This window comes from Spermophilus citellus (genome assembly GCF_964194105.1).
Source record: "Spermophilus citellus genome assembly, chromosome: 4".
Taxonomy (NCBI): Eukaryota; Metazoa; Chordata; class Mammalia; order Rodentia; family Sciuridae; genus Spermophilus; species Spermophilus citellus.
Window position 1 is genome coordinate 167170901 of NC_138185.1, and position 16055 is coordinate 167186955.

At 36.6% G+C, this 16055-nt stretch overlaps 1 protein-coding gene across 1 annotated transcript in view; it reads left to right on the forward strand.

The window, feature by feature from the left end:
* MAP4K5 (mitogen-activated protein kinase kinase kinase kinase 5) overlaps nucleotides 1–3773 on the forward strand; it is a 111951-nt gene extending 108178 nt beyond the window's left edge. The window contains exon 31 of the mRNA XM_081289989.1: nucleotides 1768–3773. Within this exon, the coding sequence (XP_081146115.1) occupies nucleotides 1768–1855 (88 nt within the window). The 3' untranslated portion in view covers nucleotides 1856–3773. The remainder of the gene's footprint in view (nucleotides 1–1767) is intronic.
* The last annotated feature ends 12282 nt before the right edge of the window (nucleotides 3774–16055 follow it).

Sequence of the window (16055 nt, forward strand, 5' to 3'; positions counted from 1 at the left end):
ACAAAATCTTTAATAAAATAATTTTTTGTGGTGCTGAGGATTGAACCCAGTGCCTCACCCATGCTAGGCGAGCACTCTACCTCTGAGCCACAACCCCAGCCTACCCAAACTGTGTTATCTTATTAAAAAAATAATATGAGAATTGGCAAAAAAAAAAAAATGGTAGCTTTTGTTCTCCAAAGAATATTATCATCCTCTGTATCAAATAAAATATTCATTTCTTTCAATTTTGCTACCAAAAGTTGTTACTTCAGCACAGTTGGCTATGGTATTATGCATTAGGTCTTTGGAATGGTTGGAAGACCTCTGGTCTTCAGATTCACACTGTCATTGCTTAAATATTAGATGCTTGAGGAAGCTCGGGGTGAAGGGATAAAGTTATGCTATAAAAGATTGGTAGAGCTTTGTAAAGAGAGAAAGGACCTTTTGAAAAATGATGAGGCCTGCCTTAGCAGAAGCACACAGCACAGCAACCTAGGAGTAGGCCAGCAAAAATGGGGGGCAGCGTGGGAATGAGTTTGAGAACCACCTAGTAAATGGCTCTAGAACTAGAATGGGAGGCTCTTTACTTCTTGCAGGAAAGGCTGACAAATGAGTTGTGGGTCATCCACTATATGTGGAAATAACGCTTTAATGAGATCTAGCGTGAAAGAATTCTGCTTGACAGAAGTTAAACCATTCCTCTCAGTAATGTGTTTTGCTCCGAGTCCTCTACCCAGAGTTTTTACCCTGTTACCCTCTTGGTCTTATTGTCTCTAAAACTCTACTGTTTATAGATCACTGCCCTACTTGTCATATTATGTACTTATTTGGGCATCTCCTTGATTTTAACATCCCAAAGTGTTTATTTTGTCCTCTAATTTTAATAGTAGTTAAAAATTTATTTTATTATTTAAATATAGATATCTGTGTCTGTGCTGCGTGGGGGAGAACCTATGTAAATTTTTTTTTTCTGGGTCCGGAGGGTGCTTAACCACTGAGCCACATCCCCAGCACCGCAGCCCATCCTTTTTTGTGGTACTGGGAATTGAACCCAGGGCTTTCTGCATACTAGGCAAACTCTCTACCACTAAGCCACATCTGTCCCTGCCCCCCCCCTCCTTTTTAAAAATAGAGACAGTGTCTTGTGAAATTGCTTAGGGCCTTACTAATTTGCTAAGGCTGACTTTGAACTCATAATCCTCCTACCTTAGCCTGCAGAGCCACTGGGATTACAAGCATGCACCATCCATGTCCAGCTATTATTTTCTTATATTATTCTCAATCCACAGTTGATTGGTTTATTTTTCTTCCTCTTGGTGATTGATTGACTCTTTCCCTGCTTTTGGACATGAGGGTGGGGCGGGATGTCTCATTTCATACTTAGTTTAAAACTATTTATTTTCAAATACCTTGAAGAACAGTTTGTATGAAGTTCTCCTAGGATCCCGTTTTATTTTCTCAGCTCTTCTACCTTCTTTTGTCCTAAAGCATTGTTAATATAAATTCCTAAAGCATTGTTATTCCTATTGTTGGTGTTTTTAAATTTGTTTTTAGTTGAAATAAGACAATGATCAAATATCAAAATATTTTGATATTTTATACTCATCAGTTCTTTTCAGTATGTTTTTTAGCTATAACATGTAAATATGAATTATGCATCAGTGATCTCTATGTAATTTTATAAGAACATGAACATTGACATTCTTTCCTGGTTTGAGGTTAGTATTTGAAGCATGCAACCTGTTTTTACTTTTAAACAAGCCTTTTGTTTTGGTTTAATTCCAGGGTTGTCGTTTTGGAAAGTAGGCCAACAGAAAATCCTACGGCACACAGCAATCTCTACATCTTGGCTGGACATGAAAATAGTTACTAAGCACCAAAAACTGATCTCAAATGACAGGGAAATGAACATACTCCATTGAAAGCAAAAATATTTTAAGGAAATTCAATACAGACTGCACTATGATTTACTTTACCTGTTATGGGTTATATCGCAAATATTCTGTACGTTAGGGTAGAATTCAATATTTTCTGTAGCTGGAAACAGCTAGTCTATCTCTTGCCACTATGTGGTGGTTACATCAAGTTTGCTTAATAAAAGCTATGAGACAAATAGTCCTCTAGTTCCAGGAAACACAGTCTTTTTTTAAAAAATAATAATAATAATGTTTGTAACAAGGGTGCCATGGTATTTTTAGATAACTCACGTGATTATCTTCAATTTAGTGACCATTTTATCATTTTATACCATGTTTTATTCTTTATTAATGAACATACTTTGATAAAGAAATTATCAAACAAACCTTTCACTTATACATTGGCCATTCTGTATGTTTTTGTAAAATAGAATATTTAATCCTTATTTATTAATCTCTTGCTGGAGTGGTTGGTGTAATGTATCTAACTTTTAGCAAAAAAAAGGTTGCAGAGCAGCTTAAATTTTTTTTATAATGTAAAAAAATTTTGTTTACCTTTTAGAGTAGTACTTTAAGGGCTAAAGGCAATGTGTTTGGGGGTTCAACACATATGCAATGTCATTTAACAAAAGTATTTCTTAATACAATTTCATGCAGAATTGCCTTAAAAGGGAGTTTTGTGTTCTCAACAACAAATACTTATATAAGGGGTCATGAAGAAAATAATGATGATGGTTGAAATATTCTTAGAAGGGTGTGTATGTCAGGTGTGGCTACTATATGTATGTATTCTTGACAAACAGTATAATATACCTGTGACTTTTTTTTTCATTAGGGATAAATCATAAGAAATTAATCTTCATACATATTATCATCCCTAATGTAGGGGGAGAAAAGTATTTAACTACCCATGTTATATATTTTACTTATACTATTCCAGAAGGAGAGCTGTAAAGCAATTACACATGTAATCTTGGGGTTGTCACATATGTAAAAAAAGTAATTTGTTTACTTTTTGAGTAGGTTTAAGAAAAAAAATTAATGAAATTGGATTTCTGATGGGATAGTATGAATAACTATTATAAAAAACAGTATTTAAAAATAAAGAATAGGGCTATAATTTAGTTTTTCTTTGGTAATGTTAGTATTCAAAATTAAAGTATTACATTGATACCTGTTGTCTTAATGCATTTATTAAGAATAATTAGCATTGAGATGATGAACAAGGATTAAGTAGTAGTGAACGGTAGAATTATTCTGACCAGTTACTTGAGAGGAAAACAATATAACTATCTCATTCAATCTTCAGCTGTTCTGTAAAATAAATAGTATCATTACTGTTTTTCAAGTGAGGAAATAAGATTTAGCAAGGTTAAGCAACTTTATCAAGTTCATACAAGTTAATTGTTGAGCCAGACTATGAGTCTTCTGACTCTGTTCATTTCACTAGGCTATATGTAAACAATAAAATGTTTTACAAGTGAAATATAAAGTATTTGTTCTTTAAAAATGCACATATGCTATGATATCAGTAAGAATAGCTATGTATTTGGGATATGTTTATTGGGTCTTCTAGACTGATGGATACTGGATACAGTGGATGACAGGGGGACCATTCTCTAAAAAATTGACATGAATGGATACAAAGATCCAGCATCCTCTTTTTCTCACTGAATTCTGGCAGCCAACCTCGTATTTGTGGAAGAATATTTTTGGTGAATCTGACCAGTGCAAGTGAAAAGGCCTGAATAAGATCCTGGCATCAGAGACATCCTTGATAAACTGCTCAGTGAGGTAACAACACAGTGAATATCATGGTTGGTGTGCCCACCATGCCTCCAGAACTTGTAGTCAGTCTGTGCTATTAAAAATGAATGACCAGGGATTCCACCTCTTGGGTCCCCTTCTTCCTCCGGGAGAAGTCTTTTCTGCTGTCCTTTAATAAACTTATAATTTCTACTCTGAAAAAAAAAAATGAATGACCAACCAAGAATTAAAAGAAATCTGAGGAAAGCTTCTCTATGAAAGAGAGAAACAACCACCGGGAGACTCAGGATGGGAGAAATGTCAAAAGACAAAATATCTTCAGAAAGATGTTGCAACCATCAATCCAGGGCAGAATTCTTCAGAAAACAAAAAGATCTCTTGGAAAACAATATGAATAATTCAATTAGAAGCTTTAGAATATAAAGTTGAGGAAATTTTCTCAGAAAATAAAAAATAATAAATGAGAAATCCTGGCCAGGCACGGCACTGCACACCTGTAATTCCAGTGGCTCTGGAGGCTGAGGCAGGAGGATAATACATTCAAAGCCAGCCTCAGCAACTTAGCAAAGCCCTAAGCAACTCAGCAAGTCCCTGTCTCCAAATAAAATTTAAAAAAAAAAAAAAAAAGGCTGGGGCTGAACCCAGGGGCTCAGTGGTAAAGCATCTCTGGATTCAATCCCTAGTATACTCCACAGAAAGAAATGCTGAAAAATAAGATTTAAGTAAGTTAGCAGCCCAGGAAATCCAATTTCCAGTCTCTCAGAGTTCCAAAAAGAAAGAATAAACAGAAGAAATCAGTAGCATATTTTAAGAAAATTTTCCAGTACTAAAGAACATCAGATTCTAGAATGAAAGAGCACAGTGAATGAAAAATACAAATACGTTGTGATGAAATTTCACCTGGTCAAGAGAAGAGCTCCTTACATTTCCAGAGAAAATGGGCAGGTCACCTACCAAGGAATAAGAATCATGTTAGCTTCAAATTTCAACAGAAGCAATGCCTTTAAACTTCTAAAAAATTCTGTGTCTTCTTGTAAATAAGGAAAAAAATGATGACAGTTTTAGTAATATGAGTTCTCAAAAGATATACACTTTCTCAGGAGGCTACTAGAGTTTGTACTTCATAAAAACAAGGGCATAAACCAAGCAATATGAAGATGTAAATTGCAGAAAACAGGATTCAATAGAGAATTGAGATGAAGGAAATTCCCAAATGATAGTGATGGATTTCCAAGGAGACTATATTGAAGCATATCAGAAAGCTCTGGAGATACTTTTTCAGAAAGATTAATAAAATACCTGAGGGTTCTTAGTATCTTAAGTTAGACAACCAGCAGAGTGAGAAGTTCCTCCTAAAACAAAGCCTGAGACAAGAACATGGATAAGATAGTTTATTTTAGAGATTCCAGAAAATATGAGTGGGGACTATGATACTTCTTTTGTTTTTTGTTGTTGTTGATGGACCTTTATTTTATTCATTTATTTATATGTGGTGCCAAGAATTAAACCCAGTGCCTCACACATACCAGGCAAGTGTTCTACCACTGAGCCACAACCCCAGCCCCTGGTACTTGTGATACTTTAATGGAAGAGGGAGAAAAGTTGATGTAAGGGTGTGCATTCTTCACTACTGTGTAAACAGTGGGAACTTGATTCTACCATGTCCTCTAAGAAGCTATATGATAGCTCCCAGAATTATCTCCTGAAAGAAAAGTGGCTCAGGCATTTATCTACAGACTTACTCCTCACTGACCTATAATGTCAAGGCCATTACCTCCTTGAACAGGGGCAGTTTGCACATGGGCCATGTAAGCTCCTTAAATGTCAGAGACAGTGCTGAGGCCAAAAGCTGAGTGTGAGTTTGAGCTCCCATGGACTGTCTACTGCCTCTCTGGCTGAAATCAGATGCAGGTGAATATTTGTGCAAGACCCCAGGATTTAGTCAGTGATGATTTTTATTTGAAGCAAATTTTTATTTAAGATTTAAATTCAATAATTGGCAATTCTTAACTCCAGGAAAGCAAAATGTGCAGAAAAGAAAGACTAAACTATGATTGCTGGTTAAATGGCATAATGTTAACAGTGAATGTCAATCTAATCAAATGGCAACATAATTATATTGGAAGAGGACATGGTGTTGTGCAAATGAAGTAGAAAAGTTATCAGGATCCTCATTTTCCACAATGGGAAATCAGTAGATAATACTTTTAAAATTAAGGGATTATTTCAAACTAAAAATTCTCTGCAAAATGAAACAAATAAGAGTAACGAGACAAATACTTGCAAACTATATATCTGATAAAAGGTTAATATAAAAAATATACAAGAAACTCAGTAACAACAACAAAGACAATCAAAATGGCACAATTCAAGGCAAAGGACCTGAGTGAACATTTCTCAAAGAAGGTATATAAATACCCAACAGGTACAGGTAATCCTGTACAGTTTATTATGATTCAACTTACAAATTTTTGACCTTACAGTGATGTAAAAATGCATTCATACCACCATTCTGTCATTTTCAGTACAGTATTCAATAAATTGAATGAACTATTTAACACATTATTATAAAATAGGCTTTGTGTTATATGGTTTTACCAAATTGTAGGCTAATGTAAGCATTCTGGACATATTTAAGTTAGGGTGGTCTAAGCTATGATATTCAATAAATTGGGTACATTAAATGCATTTTCTTTTTTTTTTTTTTTTAAGAGAGAGGGAGAGAGAGAGAATTTTAATATTTATTTTTTAGTACTTGGCGGACACAACATCTTTGTTTGTATGTGGTTCTGAGGATCAAACCCGGGCCGCACGCATGCCAGGTGAGCGCGCTACCACTTGAGCCACATCCCCAGCCCCCATTAAATGCATTTTCAACTTAGAATATTTCTAACATACAATGGGCTTGTCAGGCCATAACCCTATCATAAATTGAGGAGTATATATGAAAAATGTTCAACATCATCACTAATCATTGAAATACAAATTAAAACCACAGTGAGATAATCACCTCATACCTGATGCTTTTTATCAAAAAGACAAAAATAAGTTATGGTGAGGATTTACAGAAAAGGAAACCCTTACACACTGTTGGTAGCAATATAAGTTAGTACAACCATTATAGAAAATAGTATGAAAGTTTCTGAAAGAATTTAAAATGGTATGATTCAGCAATTCTATTATAAAGGTATATGTCCAGATGAAATAAAATTAGTATGTCAAAGAGATATCTGCACTCCCATCCATGTTCGCTGCACAATTTACATTAGCCCGAATATGTGGAATCAACCTCGGTGTTCATCAACAGATAAGTAGATTTTTTTAAAATGGTAATATACATGTTGCAATATTATTCAGCCTTTAAAAAGGAAGGAAATTGTCATTTACAACATGACTAAACCTGAAGAACATTACACTAAACAAAATAAGCCAGACACAGGAAAACAAATACCACGTGATCTCACTTCTGTGTGAAGTCTAACTCAGTAGACTTGAACTGTGGAGTTGAACTCAGTAGAGAGAATGGTGGTTACCAGGGACTCGGGATGGTGTGGAGGAGATGTTGGGCAAAGAAAAACAAAATTTCAGCTAGACAAGAAGAAATTACTTTTAAAAAATCAAGAAGAAACTTAGTGACATGAAGATAATCTGCTAAAAGAAGGAAAGTTTTTGAGAAGGAAGAGATTGAGAAGAGTGTACACTTTGACAGGACTATTTGTTTATGTGCATGTATACATTTGATTTTTAATGTTAAAATTTTAACTTAAAACATAAATACATGGGCTGGGGATGTGGCTCAAGTAGTAGCGCGCTCGCCTGGCATGCGTGCGGCCCAGGTTCGATTCTCAGCACCACATACAAACAAAGATGTTGTGCCCGCCGAAAACTAAAAAATAAAGATTAAAAAATTCTCTCTGTCTCTCACTCTCTCTTTAAAAAAAAAAACATAAATACATAATAGAAACAATAGAATGAAATAAAAAATACGAGGTCTTTCTGTGGAAAATGCAAAAATAATGGAAGAAAATTTAAAGTAGGCTGAAATAAATATCAGATTATGCCAAGTTAATGTATTAGAAAATTCAGTATTATATAGAGGTCAGTAGGTTTCATGTGACCTAAGCAAATAGTTTGTGGGACTTGGAAAGTTAATTCTAAACTTGTATACATACAAAGAGCCAGAAACAAGGCAATCTTGAAGAAGAAAAACAACCCTGGGAGTTTCAGGCTACCAGATTCCAAGAATTATTAGCTGCCATGGTGGTTTGATACTATGATATTGGCACAAGGACATAAATAAAAAACAATCAAAAGTTCAGAATCAGGGACTGGGGATGTGGCTCAAGCGGTAGCTCGCTCGCCTGGAATGCGTGCGGCCTGGGTTCGATCCTCAGCACCACATACAAACAAAGATGTTGTGTCCGCCGAGAACTAAAAAAAATAAATAAATATTAAAAATTTAAAAAAAAAAAAGTTCAGAATCAGAGCAATGCTTGGTCACCTCATATATGACTAAGATGGGCTGCAGTAAAATGAAGGAAAAGATGGCCTGTTCAATAAGTTATATTGGAAACTGGAAAATAGGGTGAATCTTGCATTATACAAAAACATAGCAGATGGACTGTAATCTCATTTATAAAACTAGCATTTTGAAAAGAAAATAGTAACTTCATGAACTCAGTGCACATAGATTTTCTTAAACAGAACATTAAGCTTTAGCTGTTTAAAAAAAAAAAAAGCTGATTTTTTTTAAGTTCATCCAAGACAACTTTACAAAAATGAAAAGCCACAGAATGGAAGAGATTTATATTGTATATATTCACAAAAGATCTGCCCAACAGATGTAACGAACTTATACAAATCAGTAGACAAAAACCCAATTTGAAAAAAAAAAAAGTGTACAAGAGATTCTGAACATAATTCCACAAAAGATAATGTTGAGGTACTCAATGATGTGAAGGTGTGTTCAGCTTAATTGGTTGCCAGAGAAATGCAAATTAAAACAATACCACTGCAAACAAAACAATGCTGCAAATTAGTGTTACCCAGCAAAATGACTAAAATGAAGAAGACAACAAGTATGGTGAGATTGGACACATGGGTGCTTGTATATTGCTAGCAGGAATGTGACATGGCGTATCCACTTAGGAAAACAGTGACAATTTCTTATTTACCAGTCAGCCCAAGAAAAAACATGACCACACAAAGACTCGGATGCAGATATCCATAGCAGTGTTATTTGTAAAAGGCAAAAGTGGAGCAGCCCAAATATCCACCTGCTGGTAAATGTGGCACACCCATATTTCAGAATACTATTCAGCAGTAAAAAGGAACAATGTATATACTATAATGTGCATGAAACTCAAAATTAGGTGAAAGAAACCAGCACGTGTTGTAATGACTCCATTTATATGAAATGTCCAGAAAAGGTGCATCTATATAGAGACAGAAAGTAGATTAATGGTTGTACAGAGCAGGGGTTAAAAATGGGGAGTGACCTGAATAGGCCTGAAATTTCTTTTTGAGATAATGGAAGCATTCAAAAGTTAAATTGTGATGAAAGTGGTACAATTGTAAATTCACTAAAAAAAAAAAAAAGATTCATAGACTTAATATGACTGAATTTAATGGTATGTAAAATATACCTGAGCGAAGATGTTTAAATCAAGGAAGAGCACATTTCAATAAACACTTGAAAAGTTATTCAACTAAAGAAGTTGAATATGGAAATGCAAATTAAAGCAATGCCATTATGAAATGAAACTACTGTGCGACTCAATCCAAAATGGCTAAGATGAAAAAGGACAATATGTAGTGTTAAGGATATGGAGCAACTGAACTCTAGGACACTGCGGTACAAGTATAAGTTGATATCATTTTAAAAACTAAAGCTGAACACACCTCGAGACCCAAAAATTACAGTCACAGATCTCTATACCCAAAAGACGTGTTCACCAAATATTGTATACAAGACTGTATATAGAGCATTATTCAGACTTGCCAAAAATTAAGTACAACTCAAGCATTCATCAATGCTAGAAAGGATAGATAACCTGTGATGGTAGTCACAACTCAAAAGGCAGCAGAACAATCAAAAAGTTTGAAATATTCAGAATGACATGGTTTTCAGTTCCCCAAAATGTATGTTCTGTGTAAAGGTCTAGCATTAAAAGTATGCTGTATGATTTCATTTATATGAAGTTCAAAAACTATGGTGTTAGAAATCAGGGTGACATTTATCTTCAAGAGCAAATGAGGGAATCATGATTAAAAAGAACATAAAGGGATGTTTCAAGGTGCTTGAATTGTTCCATTCCTTCTCATTTTGTGATAGAAGCTGTATACATGATTTATGCATTTTTCTATATGTACTTCAATAAATATGCTTATTTAAAAGACCCTGTATCTAGATCTGTACTAGGGGAAATATTTAACTTTCACATTAATCCTATAATGACAATAGTGGGGTTCCTGTTTCCTGTAGAGGCTAGTGGTTGTCACTTTGGTGATTGGGTTCCCCAGAAGCACATATCAAGATGGACTCAAAAGTGCATGTGATTAATTTTGGGAAAACACCTTGTTGAAGAATAAAAGGGATGGGGAGCAGAAGTAAAGTAGGGAGACTCAGCAAAGATTTGACATGTGAAATGAGGAGGAAGAATTTGATAGACTCCAGTGCAACTATGAGAACCTTGTGGTCAGTCAGTGGTGAGCTTGAGAGCAAAGATGGCCTATTAGGGGACTGCAGTGATGAACTGAAGTCATCAGCTGGGAGCAGCCAAGGCAGAGCCGGGCTGATGCTGAGGAACATTCTCAAGATTAAGCAATATATTTGCAGCATGTTCTCTCTCAAAGAGAAAACTGATAAGTGCACATCATAGCTACAACACACATTTGGTTAACTGGAAAAGTTGAGTTCAACCCCAGGTCTGTCTGCTTGAATCCAGACAGTCCCCTTAAAGAAAAAGCTAAAGAACTGGCTGAGAGTAGATCCAGACAGCAAGATGGCCCCTTTGGGACCTCAGGAAGAATCCACTCCAAAAGACTTCTTCACTATGCTTTTGTGCAAGATTCAGATTCCTGGGAAGGAGAATCTGCTTGACATAGTTTTGGTTATTCCTTGGCCAGGGAAGGTGAGGTATCTTGAAGGACAGTCCCACCAAGACGGATGTCCAAAGCAGAAGAAATAGATGTTGAACTCTTAATAGAAGGAGAAATGGATGCTGAGCTGGTAAAACCAGCAGATAGATGTCCCACTGTTAGAAATACCAGGGGTTCATGATGAATCAAAAGCATACCCAGAAGTAGCTCAGCAAGCAAAATTTACTTCTGCAGAAGGGTCTGGCAAGCAAGCACACTTGGGCAGGCAGTCTACCAGTTGTTAACCCTAATACAGCACTGCCCCTTACCCTGATAGGAGGAGCTTGGGGTTACAGTCCATGCAATTGGATAATTTTAAAATGGGAGTGGGCAAAAGGAAGAGCTATAGTTATGATTAGATATAGGTTGAGGAGCTCAGAATGGTTAATTGGTTATTTAACGAAATCCATAGGCTGTGGTGCTATTGTGTAACTTTCCATTTGCTGTATTCCCCTCTGGCTGCCTTTCTTACATCCCAATTTTACACTTAATGATAAATTCTATATTCTGAAAATAGATCACCAGAATATTTCTCACACTCTACAGTTACAAACCACAACATGGTGAAACTTTGAGAAACAAAACCACTCACCACAGGTGAGCAAAATGGTTCATTTAAATCTTTATAATAGTGAGCCACACATTCTTTCCTCAGTAATTTCGGTAAGTATGAAATTTAGCACATCTAAATGTGACATTTAATTTGGGTTATATGACTTCATCCTGGTCATGTTTCTCAAATCTGAGTCTTCCTGGATTAGCTGCTTCCCTATGATTATCTTGTGATGATGATTCTTGTGGCAGAAGAGAATCCAGAGCCCTATGAGGGTCACTGAACACCTGCCAGGGTATCCTTGATTTGTAAATGCTCTATAAAAAGCACTGACTCTCTGTGTCAAGCAGTTAAGTATATAATTATTCCTCAGTGTGTGGTTTCTGAAACCCACAATGGATAACAATGTCCACTTAAGTTCCTTAAAATCCAGCTCAGAAATCTCCAGATCCCACAAGTTCTTGTGTATCCTTTATTAAAGTTATGATTATCTAAGTGAGTTTTTTTCCTTCATTAGAATAAGGAGCAACAACACATTTCTTTAAAGCACGGGCCCTAAGAATTCCTGACACATACTATTAGGAACTATATGTTTAGTAAATGTTTGTTGTATCAAACTATAATATAATAAACATTATGGATGTTGTAAATCAGTAATGAAATAACTCAGCCATGGGTATCACTTTAAGAAAATTTGTTCTTTGGAGTATCTCCAAAGTACAGGTAAATTGCAAATGTATCTGCCAATTTTCTAAGAATGAAGAAAGAGGTGTGAATACATTTTCTAAAAATATTGAATCAAATATATCAGTCTAGGCAAGAAAATAGAAAATACACTAAGAAGCTATAATCCCAGCTAGTCAGGAGGCTGAGGTAGGAGGATCCTAAATTTGAAGCCAGCCTGGGCAAATAAATTTAGTGAGACCCTGCCTCAAGATAAAAAGTAGGTTTGAAGATTATAGGTCAGTGGTAGGGCGCCTCTGGGCTCAGTCCCCAAGACTGCAAAAACAAAACAACAACAAAAATAAGTGCTTTAAAGAGACTGGCTACTGTGTGTAAAGTACAATAAGTAAGTAAAGGGGAAAAAACACACAAAAAAAGAATTAAGGTCATGTTCATTAAGGGTTTAAACATTTTATTTGTTGACTAGACCCCCATATAAAGTCAGGCATAATAGGCCTTTTTTCATCTAAATTGATTTCTCACTATTTACATTGATTTGCTAGTCTTTACTATCTCTAGATAAGGCAGAAAGCTATTCCATCCCTGGATTTATAATGTTCCAGCAGTGACTCATGGGAAGACCTGGGCTGGCATGTAGCTTCTCTTTAGGTTGCTCCCTACGGGGATTGGAGCAGCCAGTCTGCTTACCTCCAGTTCTCCTTAACACGTGAGGACAGACCTTTCTCAAGGTGTTCTTAGTTATTCTCTTCTGCCAGAGTATGGGTTTGGGATATGGGTGGGGCTGGTTTTGAAACCTGTCTTTGGCCCCTGATGGAGGGGGACCCTGATAGCAACCTCTCAGAACTTCAGCTCTTCTGTTATAAAATGCAGCAGTTAAGAATTGCTACCTGCTAATAAATCCCTGTAGGATTGTTATAAATATTAGAGAGAATGTAGATATAGAGCCTGAAACATAAGTGCCCCTAACTATTATCTGTATGTACCCTGCAAATAATGTCCTTTCCAAATCCACTTAAAGCAGGAAAAATAAATTCAAATATTTCCTCAAGCTGCTATATAGTATCATTTTACAATGTTCATGACTCGGGTTTTCCTTATAGGAAAACATAATTGAGCGTTATCCCTGGATAAGTTGTGGCCAAGGTGCCAGTATTCTGCCTAACCTGAGGACAATTATTCTCCTGAGTTTGGAGCTGCACATAGACCAAGTTGCTAAACTACCATGAGAAGGAAGCATAATGACAAGAGTCCTCTTCCAGGCAGACTTAAAAAAGAAGGGGATGTTAAGGTTGTATACATCATAAGTACTTTGAGTCAACTTGCAATGTCCTGAAAAAATCCCAACAGTCACCTTTAGACATTAGGTAACTCCAGTTTCTGGAGTCAAACTGTTCTGCATACAGTCTGCATTCCAGATCTCCCTCACAAGCCACTAGCTGTGTGTCCTTACAACTTACTTGTCCCCTGTAACTCAGTTTTCTCATCTGAAACCTCAGGAGGATATTGCTTATCAAATGTCTATCCCCTAGGGTTATGGTGAGGCTCAGGTGTAAAATATGCTTAGCACAGTGGCTGCCTCCAGATTGGCACTCCTGAACCAGTTGTTGTAGTTATTGTATTGGTGACATTGATTCTCATGCATAGGATCAAACACCAGTAAGGGTAGAAGTAAATCCTGTCTTCTGACTCCGAATTCTAGGCTCCGTCTGTTACCATGTGTTACTCAGCTGAATGTTTATTATTTCCTTAAATAATTAAAATACCACAGTACTGTTTGTGCTACTCTAGGGATGCCAAAGTATTCTAATTACACAGTTCTGCTGTAAGTGGAAAATAATATAGTTTCACTGTTCTTTGCACTTGCTTGAGGAAAAAAACCCACATACCAGACCATTTCTCAGCTTCCCAAGAGTTATACTTCCCGGGAGTTGAACTTCTTTGATATCAAAACCAATTACAGCCCTGCCAACTGAAAGGATTGTCGATTTGACAGTCTAGAGGCCATGTCTTGTCTCTAAATGGTGTCTCTTGCTAAATGGTGACATCAACTGTTTGTCTCCCTTTCAAAGTTGTTCTCTGATATTCTGCTCCAGCTCCCCGGAACAAAACAGCTCACAGCTGCAAGTCACACCACCTTTCTGGTTCACTGCCTGCTTGGGCATAAACAGCTGGCACACCCTGCTCCCTGCTCTTCCTACTGCTGGGCTTGGCACTGTCCCAGGTTCCTTGGGTACTGAACCTTGTGGAGTCCATAAAGTTAATTTTCCAAACTAACTTTATTTAACCTGGTTTGAACTTCAGACAAGGTAGCTCTGGAGAAATTCACACTGATTTTCTCATTTCATTTCAAAACATTTAATTGTCAGAAAGAAACATTTACCAACGTAGACCACATCCTGGGCCATAAAACCAACTTCAACACATTTCAAAGAATTTAAATCCTACAAAATAAGTTCTCTGAAAACATTGGAATTAAACTGGGACTCAATAACCGAGAGATATCTGGAAAATCCCCAAATAGCTGGAATTTAAACAACACATTTCAAAATAACCCATGGGTCAAGCAGAAAGTCACAAGGGAAATTAGAAAATATTTTGAACAGAATAAAAATAAAAATACAACATATCAAGATTTCTGTGATGCCTTTGGAGTGGTACTTCAAAGGAAAATAACTTGGGGCACAGTGGCTCATGCCTATAATCCCAGAGACTCAGGAGGTTAAGACAGAAGCAAGGTTAAGACAATTCAAGACTAGCCTCAGCAACTTAGCCAAAGACCCTGTCTCAAAATAAAAAATAAAAAGGACAGGGGAGGTAGCTCAATGGTAAAGCACCCGTGGGTTCAATCCCCAGTGCCAAAAAAAGAAAATATATATATATATATATGGACCCAGCCTCTTATTGTTGGGATAAACCCAACTTATTTATCATGTTCTATCATTCTAACATACTGTTGAATGGAATTGGAGTATTTTATTGAGAATGTTCACATTCATGTTTCTGAGAGATACTGAGCTATAGTTTTTTTGTCTATTCTTGGTATCAGGGTAATGCTGATCTCCTAAAATGATTTCAAAAGTGTTTCCTGCCTCAGCCTCCTGAACCACTGGGATTGCAGCTGTGTACCACCATGCCTGGCTCCACATTTTAAATATCAGTGTAATTTACTGTAGCAACAAACTTAATAAGAAAAATAATATGATATATAGATTAAGTTGTTGTTGTTGTTGTTGTTGTTTTGGTACTGGGATGGAACCTAGGGACCCAGAGTGGCTTTATCCTAGGCTATATAGTCCTTTTTATTTTTTGAGACAGGTTTCACTAAGTTACTGAAGCTTGTGATCCTCCTGCATCAGCCTTGCACGTTGCTGGGACTGCAGGCATGTGCCACCACAAAGAAAAGAATTTGACAAATATTCCTTCATGATTTTAAAAAACTAACATAAAAACACATCAAAGCAAACTAGGAATTAAAATAACTTTCTCAACCTGATAAAAGGCTTCTGTGTTAGTTATACATGGCTGCATAACAAATTACTCCCAAACTCAACAGCAAACATTCATCTCAGCTTTTGTAGGTTAGGAATCCGGGTATGACTTAGCTAAGTGCCTCTGGCTCGAGGTTTCTCACAAGGTTGAACTTAACTTGTTGTCTGGGACTCCAGTCTCAAGATCTTAAGACTCACTGGAGAGAGGTGGCAGTGGGGAGATCCACTTCCAAGCTCACTCACATAGTTGTTGGTAGTATTCACTTTCTCATGGAATTGTTGGACAGGAGGCCTCAGTTCTTCCCTAATTGTGGGCCTCTCTCAGTTCCTTTCCATAGAATAGCTCACAACATGGCACCTGGCTTCCTTCAGAGCAAGTGAACAAGAGACCACAAAAGAGTACCCAAGGGGGAAGTCACAGTCTTTTTGTAACCTAATCTCGGAAGAGATTTCATCACTTTTGGCATGTTCTTTTCCTATATCAAATCTAGGGAAGGGGAGTATAAAAGGGCACAGATATCAGGA